Source organism: Artemia franciscana, chromosome 17, assembly GCF_032884065.1.
Source record: "Artemia franciscana chromosome 17, ASM3288406v1, whole genome shotgun sequence".
Lineage (NCBI taxonomy): Eukaryota > Metazoa > Arthropoda > Branchiopoda > Anostraca > Artemiidae > Artemia > Artemia franciscana.
Genome location: NC_088879.1, coordinates 31433081 through 31456750, shown reverse-complemented (window position 1 = coordinate 31456750; position 23670 = coordinate 31433081). Strand labels below are relative to the sequence as shown.

The 23670-nt window shown below is 35.8% G+C and overlaps 1 protein-coding gene across 3 annotated transcripts in view; it reads right to left on the bottom strand.

Annotated features, from left to right (window-relative positions):
• LOC136038141 (EF-hand and coiled-coil domain-containing protein 1-like) overlaps nt 1–23670 on the bottom strand; it is a 204755-nt gene that overhangs the window by 62396 nt on the left and 118689 nt on the right. For all 3 annotated transcript variants that reach the window (XM_065721173.1, XM_065721171.1, XM_065721172.1), the window contains one exon: nt 8433–8586. In XM_065721173.1, coding sequence (XP_065577245.1) covers nt 8433–8586 — 154 coding nt within the window. The remainder of the gene's footprint in view (nt 1–8432; nt 8587–23670) is intronic.

The window sequence follows — 23670 nt, the reverse complement described above, 5'->3', positions numbered from 1 at the left end:
GGATTGTCTCAAGCGGAATATTTATCTCAGAATGTTCTCTCGATGGCATTTGTCCCTTTTTCAGACCAATATTGTTGTGGTACGGCTCAACATGGTAGAGATATGCACTTTGCTTTGGCTCAATATCTGTTGCTACTTAAAAGGGCACTCAAAGTTATGATCACGGTTAAAATAACCTACTTCTGATACTATGCCACGGTGGTTCAAATCGCTGCGATCTGAATTTTTCATTCTTCTTCCCAGAAGAATGTAACAACTACTATTTGTAATAGTAGTGTAACAACCTTCTATTTGTAACAACTACTTTTAGTTCCCACCTCAAAGAACCATCAGCTGTCAGTAAGTTTCTGCAAACCTTCCTTGTAGCATTTCCTTATGGCCAGTTACAAGTTGGAACTGTATTAAGTTGGTGCTAGCAGTGCACACATTTAAGAACAAACGATTTCTGATATATATATTTATTGCCCTACCTCAGATATAAAGAGCTATTTAATTGACATATTGGTTTTATTATGCCCAGCCTGTTAACATTTATTTGATTCGAAATAGACATTAATATTTAACTAGTATTTTAATATTTTAACTAATATTATTAATATTCCTAACCTTGAAGGACTAATAACTAGAAATCTAGTTCCTTTTATATTCCTTTATGTCAATTTAATCAAGTGTGCCTTATCTATGTTATTTTAATTGTTGTTGAATTAAATTAAAGCACAGTACATGCATCCAGGTTATCAAAAAGGCGTAGGTGTAATATTTTAGGGACGGCTTACGGTATTAAGTTGAAACTTTCATGGGCAGCGCGACTACTGCAGCCTTATTTTTGGTGGGTAAATTGATTTTTGAACTTTTTCCTTGAAAAAAAAATGAAGCTTTACTATTATATTACTGCATTTTCCTTTCCTGTTTTGCTCTAATTTTCCGTTTAATCTCTTATTTTTTTTATCTCTAATTTATTAAACAAATTGCGCTTACGACTGAAAAGCTATTATCTTAGAACTGTTTTAAGCACCTTAAATAAAATTTTATTTGAAGTTGGGGCGTATCCTGAGTTTCTTTCAAGGAAGAATTTACCTTAAGACATGCTATCTTCTATTGAATGATTAGCTAATAATTCAGTTCTTTTACATAGTTGCATTTATGGTAATCAATTTTTTCGTCTTTACCATTGTTCTTTGGTTTTATGATGTCATTTTAGTAAGCAACTGCTGTGATCATTGTTGTCAGACAGGGATGTTCAACTCTTCAGCAACAATGGCCTTTTAACTAGCATATTGTTTTTGTTTTGTTTTTTTGTACTGTCATGGATATTTTTTTTAAATTAGCCTGAAAGCGCATGGATAATATTAGATTTTTTTATTGATTCGTTGTTCATAGATAAAAAAAAGTACGCCACTTATTCTAGAACTGTGATTCTCAACCAATCTGCAGCGAGACATCAATATGCCAGCCTCAAATTTAACAATATCTTCCGTAAAAAAAAATTAATACCGAAAATCAGAACTTAGTGATTTGTTGTACAGTATCGCACTACAGTATAAACTAAACGCCTGGAAAAGGTCAAATTCAATTTTTAATTTTCGATGTGATTAGATATTCGCAAGTTACAACAGCTCCAGGTCCTGAAGTTCACCCCAGGCCATTGTAGGGGGGGAAAGCAGAAAGAGTCCTAAAACGCCAAAATTTAATAAAAAAAAAAAAAGAAACGTCGAGCCTCTACTTTGCCTGTGCTGTAGAAGCTATACCATAATGATCAACAGTGCAACAAATTAGAATTTCTAAGAAGGAAAATTTTGAGAAAAAGTAATTTAGAACTGTTGACAAGACTTCAAAAGGACGCAGCACAAAACTACCAACTCTCAGCTCAAACAAAAAGGATCGGATGTGGAAATCATTATTAAATAAAATAAAAAAGTCGAAATAAGAAAATCAAAAAATTAATCTTGAATTGTGCCAGTGGCAGAATACTTTTAATATTTTAAAAACGACTAAAAATCATTTCAGCATACCCTCCTCATTACATTTCCTCCCTGAATTTCAGCAGAGACACAACGTATCTGAGACTAAGACAAACTTGCATACGTCAGACTCAATCATTTGCTTTGAGTTTAAGATTTTAAATGCTAATATTTTGCACTAAAATTTTATAAAACCAATGAAAAATAAATAATTTTTAATGTAATAAATAAATAAACTAAAGCTCGGAAAAGAGTTAGGAAATTGAATGCTAAAAAAGCAAGTTCTAAACAAATCTTTTAATACAACACTGAGCGGCGGTCAAAACCGTCGAAACCATATCAGCCTACCAACAAATACTCCCCCCCCCTTACAAACAATAAATTGTCCATCCCCTTTCAAGCTTTTCACTTGCCATAAGCACTTTAAACGACGCGCAGTATGTTACTATGAAGCGCTTGTACAAATTATGCCACACATGGTAAAATGCCCCATGCATGGTAGAACCACTCTTCGGTTGTACACCAGCTAACAAAAGTAGGCGACTCCTCGAAAACAGCACTAATGTGCGCCACAATTAGGGTAGTAAAAACAACCAAAAGTTAAAATAACCAGCCAAGAGGATGACTTAAATTCAATGGCTAAATAGCCATGACTAAAATAATATTGACAAAAACAGTCAAAATATAGCCAAGAGAAGGGGGGCGAGGCTAATTTCAAAAATATTTATTTTACCAGTTAGCTATCTACTTATGAAGTATGTATGATGAAGTAAACAAGAAAAGAAATGCTTTTATAACCTTTTTCGCAGCCGATCCAGCTGCTTTACTTATAAGAAAAAACTAATTTGCTTATGCAATTTAATGTATTGGCATTTTACAATCGAAACGAATAGAAATTGAATAATGCATTCACAGTCATCAGAGAATAAATTTTGACAACGCATTTCTTATGTCAATCTTACCTTTGTTAAATCCAAAATTTTATATTCAGTACGTTCTAATGGTCATAAAAAATATTAAAATAGGACCGTTTGAATATTGAAGAGTTGTCTAGACGGATAGAGAACCTCAGCACTGGTCCACCCAAACAATAATCGTGTGAAAATAAGGAAGTGAGAAACGCCTAACTGGACAAAACAAACCCACAAGATAGCAACATTTACGCGGCTTGATTATTTAATTGATCTTCAGATCAGAGCATTATTTGCACATGGCTCATTACGTTTACCGTTAAGAGTGGAGCAAAACACATATCGGTCAATTTAGAGCTTTAAACTAAGAATTCTAAATTGTTTTAATATCTAGTTTACACATGCTCCTCAGCTCCCTACCCACATAACTCCTCGTCATACAGCCACCTAAATAACTTCCCATCCCGCAATTCCCCACCCCAGAAGTTCACCTTAATCAAATCCTCGCTACAGGAAATCCAAATAGTTTCTATTTTGCATCAAATCAGAATATTCCCCGAAAAGTTTTATAAATCCAAAAATGCAATATGATAATCCCACCCCAAAAAAAAACAGTATGTATCTTACGTTTTCCCTAAATGGCGTATAAGTGGCATCATAGTTTGTATTCAAGGGTCTCTAAGCTTGTTGATTACAATATGAAGTTCACAATCAAAACACGGTAATTACAAACTCTGAGTTTGTATGTGAGCATTTTTGGAAGCACAAGTTGCAAACACGATTCTAAAATTACAAAAGGATTATCCTAAAACAAAATGCATTATGCAGGCGGCGTTTTTTTTTTATGGCTTACAAGTGCCAGCATAGCTTGTATTCAAAAGTACTGAGCTTGTTTATCACAAGGCTAGCATTGCAGTATCAAGTCTAAAACTAAAACACTGTAATTTAATACTTCACAAATACTGTTCGTTTCCGACAAAGAGTGGCCTTGGAGTCACGTGTTAGAAATATGAGGAATTGCTACAATTGCAATTTCCACCGTCGTAAAAAAAACCTGGCACATATCTATTACTCCACTCGGGGCCTAACTTGCTATCAGTCCCTAGCATTCAACAACCGATCCGAGAAAATAATCGAAGTCTGTCGTTGTAATTTCACAAATTCTACCGAATTTTAGCGAAAATTTGTACCATCCCGATAAATACCTCCAAAAAATTGAACACGTCAGATGGTTTGACAGGATACGGAACATGGAAATTCTCCGGTCCTTCAGATTACCACTCCTGTTCGAGCAACAGGTGTCCTGCTGGCCACGTTAATGTGACTATCTACTTCGTCAGCCCCAGAAACTCTCACCTGACTCAACTTCGACTTTGACTTAACTTGCAAATGGATGGAAATGCACCTGGGGAAAACCACATACCATATAGGTGGATATCATTCGCAGTCGACTCACTTACCGAAACACGGACCTCATATGAATTTGTAACCTATTAGAAGACATTAGAAGACTAATGGTCCTAAAGTCTGGCCTCTTCTATCCTGGTGACGATGCCGAGCAAGAGCTTTAAGTCAAGTAAATCAAGTTTTTACCAGATTAAGAAAATGTTTTGTCGTAAATTTACCAGTATTACTACAACTACTACTACTACTACTACTAATAAATCACTGCAGCACCAAGCCGCCTGAGGCCAACACAGCTACGCACGCTCCTCCTCCAACCTAATCTATTTAAAGCCTTCCTCTTTACACCCTCCCAGGAAGTTCCCATTTCCTTTAAATCTTTATTTATGACATCCTCCCAACCCAGACAAGGACGACCTGCTTTCCGTGTAGCCCCAGACGGTTGGCCAAAAAGGACAATCTTCGGTAATCTGTCATCCTTCATCCGTAGAACGTAGTCGCAGCTTTCTTGTCATCAAGTACAATCCACCACTCTTACTGTAAAGGCATCAATTCTAATATGTGAGAACAGCAAGCATCATCAGCAAGACTCTCAAGGTAACCTTTGCGTTCGACAGGCTTTTCAAGACCTCTGTATGGTTGTTTCAAAATCACTGAGCACGTAGGTTACGTTTGATGAACATCAAAGGAGCCCTAAGGCACTTTACCATGCTGAAGTTTCAATGAGGTTACGTGCTCCTTGTGATCATCAACAGCACTATAGGCTTCATTTAATTTCCTGGTGAGGGTTGCAGTAATTTCACCAGGGATCATCGGCGTTTCATGGGACTCTTAAATTACAAACTTGGGTAGCGCAAGTTTATTTTCGTCACAATGCCGAATAGCCCTTATTAAATCGGACAAAATGTCCTGTGGCTTTACGCGATCAGAAGCGCGAGTAGTCCTACCAGCTAACGGCCAAGGATTTCCTTGACTTTTAACACTATATCGGGCTTGTAATATTGCACAGATTTCGAAACAATATCATTGCTTGCATTTCCTGCCTTATTAGCATGTAAAATGAAGTTCAAGACAAGATTGTACATCACTTTTATCTCTCGCGAGTCAGTTCCCATTCCATCAGGGGATATATATATATATAAATTTTGTTAAGTTTCGCACAATTTTGTAGGTAAATGAACAAAAATACACTAAAACAAATTACACCTGTCCCAAATATCAATTATAAATTACTAAATTTATGACTATACACTATATTTGTGTCACTACTGAGATAGTCTATACTTACCTTATCAAGAAGTGGTATACGTTATATGTAAATAAGAAAAAAAAACGCGGCAACCAATTAGCAAAAATTTCCCGAGGCAAAAACTAATTGCATTCTCTTTTTTTCTGAAAAGCAGGACACAAAACGGTACTTACGTGTTACAGCGACCACACTCAAGAAGTGAAGTTAGGTAAATCCTAATGAAATATACCAAAATATGATGAAAACACAGCCTTATACTTTATTAACCAAATTATGAAAACTACAATAGAGAATTACGGAAAGCAGGCCGTTTAGTAGTACGCTTCCAGAAAGGATCCTTCTCAAAAGAGTATAAAGTCATGTTGTGTCCATTGACACACTGTTTTGTTTTGGGCAACATCCCCTTATCTTGGAAAAGTCTAATTGCCTCCTCTTCAGTCCTTGGCAAATCGCAAATCTTCATTTAAAAATTTTCAAATCTTTTCAATTTTCAATTCAAACCTTCATACTGAGGTTTCTAGTATTATTTCTCAACTTCCAAGCAGTCGTTCAGTTGATAGTTTTGGTCTGAGTAATAATGTCCTTAAAAAAAATCAGTCAGTTTGTTTCTCATCCCACCTAACACATAACTAACCTCTCTCTTTCTTCTGGTATTTTCCCTCATTTATTTAGAGTTGCTACTGTTGTACCTTTGCATAAAAAAGGTGATTCATCCCTAATTTAAAACTACAGACCTATTTCTCTTCTTCCCGTCATCTCAAAGGTTGTTGAAAAAGTTGTGGATCTTCGACTCTCTTCATTTGTATTTAGTACTAATTCGACTGCTGGAAATTCTCTCATCATTAACCATCAGTATGGTTTTCGTCCCTCATTCTCTGCTTTGCATGCACTTTCCGATGCAACAGAGTTTGTGTGTGTTAATCTGGACAAGGGCTTGGGTGTTTTGGGTCTATTTCTTGACTTTTCAAAGGCCTTTGATATGGTTGACCCCAATGTTCTTCTATCAGAACTATCTTTATTTAGATTTCATGGAGTATCACTTGAATGGTTTAGGTCCTACCTCTCAGAGAGATCTCAGTATGTTTCAGTTAACCGTACTTCTTCCTCTACTTTGCCTGTATTGAAAGGTGTCCCACAAGGCTCTGTGCTTGGACCACTTTTGTTTCTAATTTACATTAATGATCTTGTTGATGGTCTTCATTCCTATGTTCACCCTGTTCTTTTTGCTGATGACAGCAACTTTTTCATTGCTGCAGTGGACCAGCCATCTGCCACTTCTATAGCTCAAGGTCTTCTTGACAAATTAAAGGATTGGTGCTGGTCAAATGGTATGGCTCTTAATAGCCGAAAGAGTGTCATTGTGAACTTCAGGACACCTTACCGTATGAGAAACGTACAGGAGCCAATCACCCTGACTTTTGGGAACGATATTATACTCCAAGCTACTATGGTAAAATTTCTTGGTGTGTATCTTGACTGTTTTCTTTCTTTTAAACCACATATAACTCACATCCGTTCCTTAATCCTCCGCCAGTCTTCAATGTTGCACCGGATTAACTCATTTCTTCCTCCTGATATTATGGTTTCTCTTTATTAGGCTTTTATTTATCCTTACCTTTCTTATTGCTGCTCTGTCTGGGGTAAAACTAATAAATCTCTTCTCTGCTCACTTCAGAGAGTCCAAAATAGGGCAGTGAAGGCTACTTTTCTTCACCTCGGCTTTACCCTTCCTCTGATCTTTATAATGATACTGGAATAGCTCCGCTGGATCATATTATAGGTAAAAGTACTCTTTATTTAGCCCATTCTGCTTTTCTAGGTACTCTCCTACCGCCCCTGCAGCAGTTTTTCTCACGGACAGGCTCAGGTACGTACTTTCTTCTATACGTAATTCTTCTCGACGATTTATTTTACCAAAACGATCTTCTACAGCAGCCCAGAGGTCTCCTGTATATCAATCAATTCTATTATGGAACTCCATCCCTTCGGATGTCCCTCTTTTTCTTTCTGCAAAGGCATTATTTCTTCGGGTCTTTCCAGTTCAACAATTTTTCTCTCTGTTTTTTAATTCTATCCTAATTTGTATGTCTCTTCTCCTCTTTTAAAATCATTTTCAGCTATATGTTAAATCTCCTTCTAAATCTTCTATCTGTTAAATATCCTATCTGCTAAATGTCGTTGTCTTGTTCCAGTGTTTTTTGTTTGTTTATTGTTTGTTTGTTTGTTTTTTTTTTTTTTTTTTTTTTTTTTTTTTTTTTTTTTTTTTTTTTTTTTTTTTTTTTTTTTTTTTTTTTTTTTTTTTTTTTTTTGTATATATTTTATACAAGTGTTTTATTCTTGTTCTTTGTAGCCCATTACAAGCAAAGCTTCTCGGGCCTAGTAACTGCTTTACTTTTGTAATAGTTTTTCTTTAGTATTAATAAATTGATTGATTGATTGATTGATTGATCATTTTAACATCCACGGTCAGATACTAATCTCTATCACTACACATCGCAAACTAAATGAATTTCATCCATGATCAGAGAAATCGGCTCTACTCAGATCAAGAACATGAGTGGGGTCGCTATAATACATAAGTACCAAAAAAAACTTATGCTGTTTATAGCTTTGGGAAATAAAATCATTTTCCAAGAAGTAATTTTGATGTTTTATTATAGCCTACTATTTTTAGTCTTGCAGAGTTTTAGTATTTTATTATATTCTTGTAATCAGGTTTGTCCAGCATAAAAGTCAAATCACTTAAGGGTTGTTGCTTCGCTTGCAGGATTTCATCTTGAGACCACGCCTACCTCCCATTCCGACACGCAAATGCAGCATTACATTTAAACCAGTATTTCATCTTCCGTATACGACAACCTAAACAACGAAGTAAATAAAAGCGTTTAAAAAGTATAGTATTCATACCGGCTATTAGCAGATTCAGCAAGTTTATTGTTCATATCTTGCAACTGAAGCTCCCTTTGTCGTATTTCTCTTTTAGCTGCCCGCAATTCAGCGCTTGTACCATCCAGATCAGCTTGAGTGAACAATAGTGCCGTCTGAGATTCCTGAAGTTCATCTACAAAAGAAAAGTAATTGAACTGTCGGAAGTAATTCTAAAGTAGTTAAACTGATTGGAATGATTGAATTAACTGTGATTGAAGTAATTGAACTGAAATAATCAAATAAACTGACAGAGAAGCAATAGAAGTAACCGAATTAATCTAGCCTTAGAAGTAGAGGATGAAGATGCCAAAAGGTGAAACATATATTGCTATATAGGAAGAATTCAACAGTGTGTTGTTTATACTGAGTAAATTTGTTGTAAAAATGTAAACCATAGATAACTTAAACTCAGATGATTAACGAATTCTGATTACCAGCAATCCTGCCTAATACTGCAATAGCTGCTTCTATCAGCTGGTCTTGGCACAAAGCCGCCAAATGATGAACACTCATCCTACACTCCACTCTGTTTAGAGAATATGATTGGGAGGTACCCCATAATAAAGTAACTTAGCAGAAGGCTAACCGAAAAAAAAAACGAAAACTTAGGACCCTGTCGAAGGGACACTTGTTCACGGTAACTCTTAAAAATTGGCTAGCACAAGAGTTAAAATCACAGAAGTATTTTACTAAGTTGTTATATTTGATACTATTTTGTCACAATAATAATCAGGGAAAACGAAAAACAAATTAGTGAAGGACAAATGAGAGAATGATAATATTTCAATAGCGGTCATAAGAACGTTGCATCAAATTTAAATTTAAAATTGTATTTTACAAGGATATAAAGAAACTAGATATAGGTGAATTTCTAAAAAACAAAAAAGCTACAAAGTACTTTAAATCTGTTTCGCAAATGGTCCCCAGTGATGCACAAAGAGATTACAAGATTAAGCTTATAAGACACGAGGAAAAAATTTCTTCCAACCCTTCTTTCAGGGTACAAATTCCAGATTCTTTTGCAATTTTAAAAATGTGACACATCCCAAAAATACAATGTAAGGCTCAACAATCTTTGATTTGAATCGTTGATTCGAAAATAATGAAAAATGTATTGCTTCGTACACTCCATCGACAGCTACCCCATCTTCACAAAACTCTACCAAAATAATTAAAATTTATTTTAAAACAGATTAGATCATCTTCCAAGAAAAGTTACCCATCACGTGGAGTTTTTGTTAATATTTACCAATAAAATGTAATCCTCTACGAAAAACTGTCATCACGACGCGTAATTAAAATATCGTATTAAAATAGCATACATACCATTGAATACCAATATTTAATATTTTACTAATATTATTAAATTATTAATATTATTATATTAACCATGACCCATAGAAACTTTTAGTATTAATGAAAATGCATCGTATCATATATCTCATTTATCTTCTTATATTTTCAGCATGCTAGACAAACCCAAGAAATGAGAAAAACTTTTCCAGGCCAATAAGACCTGAAGATAAGTCCGCGGCGACTCAAGAGTGGGTTTACTGCAGAAGGATTGTATCTTGAAGGATTGCAGTCAGCAAAAGAACTAAGTCACGTAAGCAAGTCAAGCCACCCAAATCCAATTTATAGTAAAATTCGCTACACTATGATCAATTCGTTAATGGAATATACATTAAAAATCATGTTACTGTCCCCTCAAATATTAAAAAGGATCCTAATCTCTGGACTAGTAGTCTCCTGGAAAAGAAAAAACGAGGGACATAAAATGAAAATAAGTGGCCAGAATTAAAGGAGGAAGAGAAACGGGGAGTTTAGTCAAAGACTCAGTCCAGAGCAAGCTTAGATACCAATATACAGTTATGAAAACTCCTATCTTGCCCATGAGAAGCTTTTGGTACAGAGCTCTGAACTTGGCGCCTCCTCCAAGTCTGCGCTCCGCAACGCCATAGACGGGAACGCAATTTTGTTTTGTTGCATACACAGCTTAGATACCAATATTGGTATCTAAGCTCTGCTGTCAGTTTCCTGTCTCCAGCCGCTAGCATCGCTACCGCGCAATGTGTCCCAAAAATAAATCGAGTTTTCATAACTGTATATTGGTATCTATCTAAGCTGTGGTCCAGAGATGGGACAAAGATTGGAAAAAGATCAATGAAAAAGCTGCTGAAAACAAGTCACAGCGGATCGCCAAGAGCAATTATGAGGTATTTTGGTGCATGGTGGGACAGTTCACCTTCTGTGTCCGGTGAAAGGTAAGGAGGCAAAGACGTAATTACAAGAAAATGAACCATCGTTTTCATTAATATATATATATATATATATATATATATATATATATATATATATATATATATATATATATATATATATATATATATATATATATATATATATATATATATTTAAGTATATATATATATATATATCATATGACTTTTCTTTGCAGTGGTTTACCTCAAATTTTATTATTTTGTTGTATTGAGACATAGAACTTTTCAACAAACAAGTTTTTTTTCCCTAGTACTCGGAAAAAGGCTATATACCTCATTTATTTTCTTTTCTTTAGCATGCTATAAAAAAAAAACAGGAAATGAGCAAAATTTTACTGACTAACTACTTCAACTTTAAAGTCAAATCTGTGACGCATTGAGCAGTTCATTAAAAGAAAATATATTCCTAGACTTACCAATAAACTTGGGGGTATTTGCATGGAAACATATTCTTTCCGTTTCCTTTAGAAATGAGTTTAAGGTTCAAAGTTCTTTATGTTTCGACAGAGCAAGAACGCTGGCGTCAGGGAGGGGGTAGGTGGATTAAAAGAATATATTTTGGTCATTTTCATTTGTTTGATTAAAAATACCCCCCCCCCAGATTTTAGAACATTGTCTGTATCTTCACTTCTTGTGTATCTTCATTAAAAAATCTCCTTGCCTTTTCTCTATCAAACCGTTCGTGGTAGCGAGCTGTAAGCAAGGAGCGACCCGGCTCAATAGTAACCGAAACTCTAAAAAACGGAATTTCGATACCAAAAGATATATCAAAATAATTATATTTTATGCTGATTTTAAATGTATAGGCTTTATTAAGTTTAGTCTTACCCATCAAAGGTTACGAGCCTAAGAAAATTGCCAGATTTTCGAAAAATGGGGAAAATACCCTCTAAAATTATTAGAATCTTAATGAAAATCACACGATCAGATTCAGCAGACCAGAGAACCCTAATATAGAGGTTTCAAGGTCCTATCTGCAAAAATGTGGAATTTTCTAGTTTTTGCCAGAAGAAACTTCACAGTTACGTATTTATTTGTTTTTCTTTTTTGTTTGTTTTCTTCAGGGGCGATCGTATCAACCTAGTGGGCCTAGAAAATGGGGAAATAGCGCATTCTAACAGAAATTAAAAGTTATAGTGGCTTTTTAAGTGACAAAGGAGGGCAACTAGGGCCCCTCCCACGCCACAATTTCCCAAAAAATCGTCTGATCGATATTCTGAGATAACTATTTTGTTCAGCATAGTTAAAAGGCCTAATAACTATGTCTTTCGAGATAACTTGACCCCTCCCCCCTACTCCAGAGCCTTTGGGGAAAGGGGGAAAAGTTATGAAATTCGCTCATTGTTTGCGTATAGATAAATATATTTATTTTCCATATAACAGTAAAATAATAACACAACAACCTACAATCCTCCACAAAGGCTCAATGGCCTGTAGAACGAAAAAATTGGAGGACAACTGGGCTTCCTCCAGCGCTCATTTTTCCCAAAGTCACCGGATTCAAAATTTGATATATGCCAGTTATGAACTTTGCCCATTGCTTACATACAGTATTGGTTATTGGGAAGCCTACAGTCGTTTTCAGCACAATTTTTTTGTAAAGAGGAGGGTGAAGGGAGCGGGTTACGTGGGAGGATCTTTCCATAGAGGAATTTTTCAAGAGGGAAGAGATTATTAAATTATTTAAAAAAAGATCAGAAATCAAAATAAAAAAAGTTTTTCCAATTGAAAGTAAGAAGCAACAATAAAACTTAAAACAAACAGAAATTATTACGTATATGAGGGGGTGCGCACCCTCGTCAATACCTCGCTCTTTACGCTAAAGTTTTTTTTAGTACTTTCAAAAGAGTTATTTATTTTAATTAAACGACGTTTGTGATTCTGGGGTTATTCTTAAAGAATTGGAACAAAATTCGAACTTTAGCGCAAAGAGCGAGGTATTCACGAGGGGGCAAACCCCCTCATATACATAATAATTTCTGTTCATTATAAGTTTTAATGTTGCTACTTACTTTCCGTTGATTTTTTCTTTCTTTTTTATATATATATATATATATATATATATATATATATATATATATATATATATATATATATATATATATATATATATATATATATATATATATATATATATATATATATATATATATATAGACTAAGATGAATTTACTTACAGTTACGGGAGCAAATAGACAGGGTTCTAGTAGAAATATGGTATTTAACGCCCAGGTCGATAGAAATAGGGATAGATGGTATCCTGGCCTGGGTAAATTTGGTGTAGGAAAATAAAACAGTAATGGCTACAGACTTAAAATTAAATTTTGTAGGTATAACAATATAGTGATAATCAATACAGCGTTTGGTCATAAAATGGCCCATAAGTCAACGTGATATTCACGTGACGGTAAGACAGCAAATCTCATTGATTAAGCTATGGTAAACCGAAGACTGGTAGGATCAATACAAGATATTAGGGTATATAGGAGTGCTGTTATTGATGTTAAAAGTAAAGATCACCATGTAGTTGAGTCTAAGGTTAATTTGAAGCTGAAATTTAGGAAGGGTAACTACCTCCCGGGAAGTTATGATGTTGGTAGACTCCAGGATGAGAATTTGAGAGAGACTTCACAGGAACAGTTGAATACTAAACTTGAGAGTTTATAATTTGACAATCTGGAAGATGGTTGGACTAATTTTAGAAATCAATTTGTGAAGTAGCTCATGGTGACTTAGAGAAGAAAGTTACGACTGCAGCTAGGACTATTAGTAAAAAAGCTTTGTGTTTAATTGAAAGGAGAAGGGGTTTGTACAAGAATTATCTGATGGATAGATCATAAGAAAACAAACTTATGAAAGCGTTAAAACATGAACTAAGGAGGTGTGAAGTTGAGGCCGTTGATAAAATTGCCAAGGATCTGGACGATACGGATAGACGGCATAATAGTAAAAAATTGTACCTGCATGTTAATAAATTGTGGGGGAGTGGTCAATCCGGACGTGGCCCCGTTAAAGATAGGAATGGGGCCACAATTCGTGATAAAGAAAGAGTTAAAGAGAGATGGTCGGAACATTTTGAGAATGTACCAAACCAAGATACAGTTGCAGGAAAAGATATAGAGGAAAATGAACAAGAGCTAAGAGCTTATATGGCATGAGCTCTAGCAAAGTCTAAGAATCAATAGATTGATTTAAAAGGAAAATTAGAGGCTTAATGCCGGTCGGGATTTAAACTAAGAGCTCTGAGACACGAGGTCCTACTAAACATTAAAATTCATTAAGATCCGATCAGCCACTCGTAAGTTAAAAATACCTAATTTTTCCTTTCCCTTCAGCCCCTCAGATGGTCGAATCGTGGAAAAGGACTTTATCAAGTCAATTTGTGCAGATCCCAGACAGGCCTACCGATTTTCCATCGTCCTAGCACGTCCAGAAGCACCGAATTTGCCAAAACACTGGACCCTCCCTTTCTCCCCCAAAGAGAGCGGATCCAGTCCGGTTACGTCATTCACATATCTACGACATTTTCTTATTCAACCCACCAAGTTTCATCCCGATCTCTCCACTCTAAGGGTTTTCCAAGATTTTCGGTTTCTCTCTCTAACTCCCCCCAATGTCACCAAATCTGATAAGGATTTGAAATAAGAGCTCTGAGACATGAGTTCCTTCTAAATGTCAAATTTCATTAAGACCCGGTCACCTGTTCTTAAGTTAAAAATACCTCAAATTTTCTGATTTTTCCGAATTAACACCCCCCCCAACTCTCCCAAAGAGAGCGGATTCAGTCCGGTTATGTCAATCACGTATATAGGACTTGAGCTTATTCTTCCAACCAAGTTTCATCCAGATGCCTCCACTCTAAGCGTTTTCCAAGATTTCCCGTTTCCCCCACCAACTCCCCCAATATCACCGGATACGTTCGGGATTTAATATGAGAGCTCTGAGACACGAGGTCCTTCTAAATATCAAATTTCATTAAGATCCGATCATGAGATATGAGATATACATTTATTAAAAAAAGAAAACAAACACTATTCGCCATTCGCCTGCCAAGAAAGGCAATAAGCTTGTAAGGGCAAGCGAGGTTATCACCCTCAGCTAATTAAAACCACGTTCATATCACACTACTCAATACAAAAGAAACTCAATTGATGAAGGAAAAAAGGAAAAAAGAGAAAGAGGAAAAAGACAAGAATAAGAAAGAAAAAAATTAACAGAAAAAAATTAACAGCAATTAAATCAGGGAAATGCCTTGAATAGAATGACAACCTGGAACGGGCCTTACATCAAAATTACTCACGAGATAAAAGAGACTTCTTTACCCGTGACTTGAAGGCCGGAAGACTAGGCACGTTTTTCACACCCTCGGGCAAAATATTCCAAACATGGGGACCATAATGGCGAGTAACAAAAGATGCCTGAGTAGTACTCCTAAACTCATGAGTTAAGTTATCAGCTTTTCTTGTGTTATGATCATGATGGTCTCTATTAAAAGTAAAAAGATTTTCAAAAGCAGGGGTGAGCAGGCGATTCAAATATTTATACGAGAAAATCGCAACTTGGTAATCTCAAATTTGGGATACATCCATTAACTTATTCTTTTTAAAATGCTCATGAGCAGGAACATCATAGAATCATAAAATTCCGATAATAATTTTACAGCTCTATTCTGAAGTTGTTGTACTCTTTTGAAACATGTTACAGATTTACTTGCCCATATAGAGCATCCGTAGCTAATATATGGACAAAATATGGAAAAATAAATCATTTTTAGAATCTTTTTTGGGACTAGATTTTTAATTCTTCGCATCACCCCAAGGCCTCTGCTTAATTTTTCAGCTATAGCATTTGAATGGTTTTTCCACGACAGGTTTTCATCAATTAAAAACCCCAAATATTTCGTTGTTGCTACTCTTTTTATCACATTTCCTCGAACTATGATTTGATCATTGCCAACACTTGACGAAAGTCTAGAGAATATCACAAAAAAAGTTTAAAAAAAGTTTAGGGTTAGCAAATTTTGTTGAGAAAAAGTTAGAAATTCAGAGACAGCATTATGAATTTTATTATACAAAACATCAAGCGAAGGCGCAGCTGGAAAGAGCAAAGTGTCATCTGAAAACAGGATGACACCAGCCTCCGACAGGTGACACTTCATTCTATCAATAAAAATGATGAAAAGGAGGGGTCCTAGGATTGACCCTTGTGGGACCCCGCACTCTATTTTCTTTTTTGAAGATAAAAATGATCCATTCTGTACAATCCGATACGGTCGTGTAAAAATGATTAAAACCCCTCAAGGCTTGAACCCCTCACTCCAATCGAGGCAAGAGCTTGCATGGGCATGGGATCACCCATTCGTAAGTTAAGAATGCCTCATTTTTTTCAATTTTTCCTCTCCCCCTAGCCCCACAGATAGTTGAATCGGGGAAACGACTGTTATCAAGTTATTTTGTGCAGGTTCCTGACACGCCTACCAATTTCCATCGTCCTAGCACGTCCAAAAGCACCGAACTCACCAAAGCACTGGAAATCCCCCCCAACTCCCCCAAAGAGAGCGGATCCATTCCAATTATGTCAATCAAGTATCTAAAACTTGTGCTTATTCTCCCCATCAAGTTACATCCCGATCTCTCCACTCTAAGCGTTTTCCAAGATTTCTGTTTCCCCCGTCCAACCCCCTTTGTCCCCGGTTCCGATTCGAATTGAAAATGGAGAGTCTGGGACATAAGATCTTTCCATATTTCAAGTTTCATTAAGATCCGATCACCCATTCGTAAGATAAAGATACCTCAATTTTCCCCTAATGTCACCAGATCTGGTCGGAATTTAAATAGAAGCTCTGAAGCACAAGATCCTTCTAAATATCAAGTTTCATTAAGATCCGATCACCCGTTTGCAAGTTAAAAATACCTCATTTTTTCTAACTTTTCCGGACATACCGTCCCTCAAATCCCCCCAGATGGTGGAATCGAGGAAAAAACTATTTGCAATTTAATCTGGTCTGGTCCCTGATGCGCCTGCCAAATTTCATCGTCCTAGCTTATCTGGAAGTGCCTAAACTAGCAGAACCGGGACCGACAGACCGGCAGTTGCGATCGCTATATGTCACTTGGTAAATACCAAGTGCCATAAAAAGTTTGTGATACCTTGGATTTAAAGGAAAATTTATTTTGTGAGGAAGAATTAGCAATAGTACTAAAAGGATTAAAAAATAATAAGGCTCCAGGTGCTTATAGTGTGGTAAATGGGTTTCTTAAATATGGTGGTTCTCAGGTTAGAAATAAGTGACTGAAGATTATGAATATAAGTTTTGAAAAAGGGGAAGTACAAACGATTTAAGGAAAACCTTAATGAAACCACTGTATAAGGAAGGTGATAAGAGTGAGTGTCGTAATTATCGAGGCATTAGTCTGGTCTCTGTAGGTAGCAAATCACTTAGTAATATGATACTTTTTAGACTCAGAGATGCTACAAACAAAGTTTTACGAGAAGAACAGTGCAGTTTTAGAAAAGGTAGAGGACCAAATTTTCAGTATTAGGTGAATAATTGAGAAGTGCCTTATTTGTCAAACATCTGTGGTTCTCAGTTTCATAGATTATGAGCAAGCGTTTGATTCTGTTGATAGAAAGAGCTTTAGCAAAGGTCTTATCATTATATTGCATACCAGACAAATGCATTAAAGTGATTAGTGTTATGTATGAGAACAATACTGTTGCGGTTAAGGTAGGAAAGGAGTTTAGCAGCTGGTGTTGTATTAAATCAGGAGTTAAGCAGGGTTGTGTTCTATATCCCTTTATATGGATCATTTTGATGAACTACGTCTTGAGGAACACATGAAAGGCAGTTGGAGACCACAGAATCAAATGGGAAGGAAACACTCTCCTGGATTTAGGTGTGAGCAAAATGAATGAAGTTATAGAGATTTTGCGAGTTCAGGGGGCTAGAATAGGTTTGAAAATTAATGTTAAGAAGACTTAGTCACTAAGGCTAGGAGTAAGTGAAGATGAAAAGGTGACGTTGGGTAACGAAAAGATTGCTCAGGTGGGCAGCTTCAGTTACATTGGTAGTATTATTAGTAAAGACGGAGGGAGCATTGAAAATGTTAAAAATAGAATAGGCAAGGTTCAGGGTATTTTTTCACAATTAAAAAAAGTTTGGAAGAATAGGAAGATAAGTCTGAAAACCAGGATTAGAATAGTGGAAGGTACAGTGATGACAGTGATCAAATATGGCTCTGAAGCATGGGCGCACTAGATGTTTACCAGAGAAATTGCTTGCGGATTGTTCTGGGTACCCGACTGACTGACCATATTTCAAACAGTAGGCTGTACGATTAATGTGGTCCAATCTCGCTTTCTAGGGCTATATTCAAAGGAAGGTTGAGATGGCTAGGGCAAGTTCTGCGGATTAAGGATGACAGATTGCTGAAGATTGTCCTTTTCGAACAGCCGTCTAGGGCTAGGGGTCGCCTGGGGAGAGAGGATGTCATTAAGAACGATTTAAAGGAAATGGGAACTTCTTGTGGTGGAATTTTCAATTTCCGTTCGAATGAGCCCTCTCGCAAGATTCTAGGACCACTGGGTCGATACGATTACCCCTGGGAAAAAAAACGCGCATCCGTGGTGTTTCTTCTGGCAAAATTCCACATTTTTGCAGGTAGGATCTTGAAATCTCTATAGTCGGGTTCTCTGATACGCTGAATCTGATAGTGATAGCGACTAAACTTGATGAAACTGGTATATCTTTAAAATCAGCATATAAATCAAATTCTTTTGATGTATCCATAGGTATCAAAATTTAGTTTTTTAGAGTTTCGGTCAATATGGAGCCGGGTCGCTCCTCACTTACAGCTCGTTACCACGAACTGTTTTATATAATATATATATATATATATATATATATATATATATATATATATATATATATATATATATATATATATATATATATATATATATATATATATATATATATATATATATATATATATATATATATATATATATATATATATATATATATCAATTACTGAAGATGGCTTGGCGGATTCCCATGTTAACTTTTTTTTTATTTCCTAAATCTTATTGACTGGCTGAAAAATACTTTCGTCGATTGTAATTCATCAATTAGGAAAAACTCCATGCCGGTGAAATTAGCCGGTGCCTCTTTAAAACGGAAACCAGAGGGATAGAAGAAAAACAATTGGCAAAAATTCAAAGTTTATTTGATGCCAGCCAGCATTGGTCCTCGTCAGGTTCCCCCCCCCCCGAAAGCAAATAAATAAATAAGCAATTATTTTGAATAAATACTACATCATGACTTTTTTCATGAAAAAAAGAATTTATTAGGCTACATAATTGTCCTTTTGGAGTGTCAATCCCACTTTTCCACTATTTTGCCCCGTTAGGACATGACCATCAGTCCAAATCCTTAAAAAACATATTTTTGTATTCGAAATACTCAAAAAGAGAATGATGGCTTACTTTGCATGGTTTGGTTTAGATTTTTAGGGGGAGGAACATTGTAACAAACTTTATTCAACAAAAGACAAAAAAGCCTTGACAAAAACAGCGTGCCGACATATTTGGGCGTGCACGATGCATTCCAAACATACCATGGTATCCAGAAGTAGAATGATTTTTGTTTCAGTGATTTTCCTTCTGTTTTTGGAGCGTCGCTTATTACGGTTAAAGATACAAGACCATAGCCGTGGAGTAATCAGTCTACACTCCCCCCATTCACCCTAAAAACCAAACTTAGATAAGAAACAGGCTTTTTATTCCTTCGGTTTAATAGTCAAATAGATTTTCAAACCCCTTCCCCGAGTAGCAATCTTAAGTTTGTGCCTGGCTCAATAGCACTTTGTGCTTTAATTTATACTAATATTTTATATAAGCAGCGATAGATTTTTATATAAGCAGTAATAAGGTATGTAAAAATCCTTAATCACCGTTAAATACTGCTATCAAGTTTCAGATAATAAACCTGCAAAATTAGTAGCAAAGAAAAAGAAAATTACAAGCCAAGGGGCTACCCACTTTTCACCACATGTTAAACGTCTCGGAGCATAATTTGTTCCGCCACGAGTGTTAGACCTCTGCCACACCACATCACGCGTGATCGTACCATATGTGTTGTTTAGAAAAAGTGCCTTAGGGTTTCCATTAGTCGTTATTTTTCTCTTTCGCTAGTATGTGCATGTTACTTATTTAAATTTGGCTAGTTTTTTATACATTAAATGTATAGAATCTTCCCATTAAAGTAAATAGATCCATGTAAAAATAAAACAAGCCACGAAAAATTATTGCATGCAAATGACTGAATATTAATATACATAGAACTAGAACTTCAGGGTAACATACTGCAAATAAAGAGAGGCACATGTCAATTGTAAATCCTCAACCCTTCATTATCATTCTGGCACCTTTTCACAACGTATGGCACCTGGCATATGGTGTACACGATTTTCCAAAGTACAGATACCCTTGTTATAAGCATTTATGTAGGTTCGAAGGTTGACATGTGAATAAAATTAATTTCTTACATACTGAACGGTGTGATAAGTTGGATAATCTCCAAACTCATCAAATGAGAGAATAAAACATTTGCATGAAGTAATTATGCTTTTTGGCGTAACATTTCATTAAATAACTCACATATCATAAGTTATGCATATACGTGGCCTTTACAGTAATTAACTTTCCCCTTACCGAAACATATCTTCTGTATAATACACACAGAAGCGATTTGGAAAATTGAAAGGCGAAAAAAATATGAGCACATTGCATTTACTTACATAGGGGATTATAAAAGAATTGACTAAAAAAAAAAGGTTTGTGCACTTTTAATGAGCAAAGAAATTGACACATGTTGTTAATTTAAATGCAGAAGCAATTTGGAAAATAGAAAGGGAAAAAAATAAGCACAGTCCCTTATTTATAAAATAGTTGACAAATAAAATAGAATAAAAGACAAACGAATTTCTGGGGGTGGGAGGGATAAGGGTTTGAAAAAACAATTATTGATTTTTACTAACGATCAGCGTAAGTAACTAAAAATTTGTAGAAATTAGTTGTTTTTTTTTATACAAGTAGAGGAGGAAGGCAGAATAGAATAAAAAATAGAATAAAGACTTAATATACAGAAAAATGATGATACTCTCAGAATAATTATGTCTAGAAATTCAAACGTTACAATTTCAGACCATATCAAACGTTATTTTTATAGTTTTGTGCTACGGGAGCTATATAAGCACCATTCAAAGATCAATTTTTTCAAGCAATGAGGTTCTTTGGCATTACACAAGACCCTATCCAGGATGGTTAGGGGGTTTGAACCCCCTCGAAATGATTGTCCAACTCAAAATGTAACAAAAATGAATATAAACAATTTGTTGATGCGTTTTTAAAGTATTTTTGCACCCCCCCCCCCTTAAAAAAATCATGGATACGTTCTTTTCAATACATGTTGATTGATTGGTATCATTATAGCTTTAAAAGGAGATTACATAAAAGAGGGATAAATACCAATAAATGACAAAAACATTTCGACCCTTAATTAATTTCCTTTGTTGTATCTAATTGGACAATGTCCATGGTCAAATGTACGTAAATGGATTTTCCATGCTCGAAAAGCACATGTCAACCAAAAAATCCTGAACTATCTTCTAGCGGGGATCTTTTAATTGGATGTGATTCAAAACACAGTATCGTATAGAACCAAATCCTTTCTCTTAAGGTTAATATATTTCAAATTGGATAAACAAGCGGTTCTTGCCGCTAGCTACCATAAACGAGCCACACTATTTCTGATTTGCGGCTCTAGCAAATCAAAAGATGCTATGTTACATACTTTGTTGAAATGACGTTTTTTACTCATCCTATTAGAACAGATACGCTTGATCGATTGATTCATCTCGTTTTCTGAATTAGGTAATTAGTTGTTTTTTTTAAATAATTTATCGTATACCCCTTTATCAAATGCAAAAAAGTAAGGATTTGCACGTTTTAATATTAAAATTGTATTTCCCTAACAAGAAGCAACATTTTGCAAATTTTGTCATTCGACTTTAAATTGAAAACTATACCCAACAGCACAAATAGACCACACAGAATATATCATAACATTATAAGCAAATGAATGGATGTTCTTTATTACCCATCTATAAACAAAAAAAGGAAACGATGGAGTACAAATCGATTGAGTATAAATCGTACAAAAGGAAAACGAAACAAACGTGTCATAAAGATATACCCAAACTACTAACAATACCAAATCTAAAATAGTACATCCTTCCACGGGTGAGAAGAGGACTGGTTACTTAGTTTCTGAAACTTGTTCATCCCCGGCCTGAACCGGTTCCACCCCACCAAAACGGTTAACAATATACCTATTCTTAAACCACCGAAGGGCCTGAAGCACAGACTTCGCGTACTCAAAATAGCACTTTCGCAACACTTGCCTATCAGATTCAGTAAAAATGTCCCAAAATGGGGTCAAATATAAGATATGCGAGAGAGTCAAACTTTCATATATTCGAGAAAGGGCTTTCTGTTACAGATTAAGCTGCGCTGTAACCACATTAGTATAAGCAATTCTAAGTCTGTGTTCATCATTCCGAAGCAAAAGCTTTCGTGTTTTCTTAATCGAAGACCCAATCGGGAGACCTAAATATGTTAGTTCAGTGGTGGCTGCCACCTCACTATCACTTAGATAGACACTATCGGGCACATAACTACCGTGTAGATTAAAGAGGAGGACTTGGGTCTCCACAGCATTCATACTTAGTCCTATTTGTAGATATCTATCAGATATCTTATCAAAATCCTGTTGAAGACTAGCTATTGGCCGGCACAGACTTAACAGATCGTCCGCATAACAAAGTACTGATGTATCCATCCCTTTTGAAGATATACTTCACTGCCTCTCCTAAAGGCCTACCTTTGGAATACAACCCTCTTGGTTTAGGCCAAAGTGACGATGTAGATGAGTAAAAATACCGATGCAGCAGCCCAAATCTTGTTGGTGCTCTCCCAAGAAAAAAAACCATATCTGCCCCTGTTCGGTATTAAATTAAAGCACCAAAGTCTACAAGATTTGTGGGGATTTTAGTTTAGTGTTACGTTTAAAAAGAGAGAAAAAAAGACTTGTCATGCAGTAATATGCAGCTATAAAACAGCCTTCCGTTAATTTGATGAAGAAAAGACAGCTTATATGCCAAGAATTGCTCGTAGAAGTCATTTTTTCACTGTTCAAACTAAAATTTACACCTTCATTTTCAGCGAGCTAACAGCAAATTGGTAGTTAACGTGTGTCAGCGAGTATGCTAGCCAAGTAGGCTTGGCTTTTTTTTTCAAGTCCCCATCCATTTAAAGATCTTCAGAGAATTATTAACTCACACTTTGGATTCCAAAACTAGCCGGCAAGTGCTAGCTACTATTAGGGACGCACGCAGAAGGGAGGGGGTTGGATTCCACCCTCAAAAAATCCGATTTCTTTCAATTTTTAGGTATTCCTTATTCAAGTTGTCAAATAATTATTTTTTCTACCATTGTCCTCCAAGACAAGTGCGTACCTTACTGACATTGTAAGCTAACAATTGAATCGCGTAAGAAAAGGAGAAAAAACTTCATAGGTGTTTGGGTACCAGGCTTCATCCAATAACTTATGACACAAATAACCTGGCGATTTAACGACCCATTTGCATGAGAAGACATGAGAAAAGGTCTCTCAAGCGACAAATTCCACTGGTGCACACAGTGAGGGCAACAGCAGACATTCCACGAAACCCCACATTACCTTTTCCGCGGCGTGGAATCCATTACGCACCTGCAGAGTCACACCTAGGATTTGTAAGGGGGAAGGGTACCAAAATAATTTTTGTTCGAGGGGAATAGCAGTTAAAGGATTTCACCCGCGTTTCTAAGGCCAA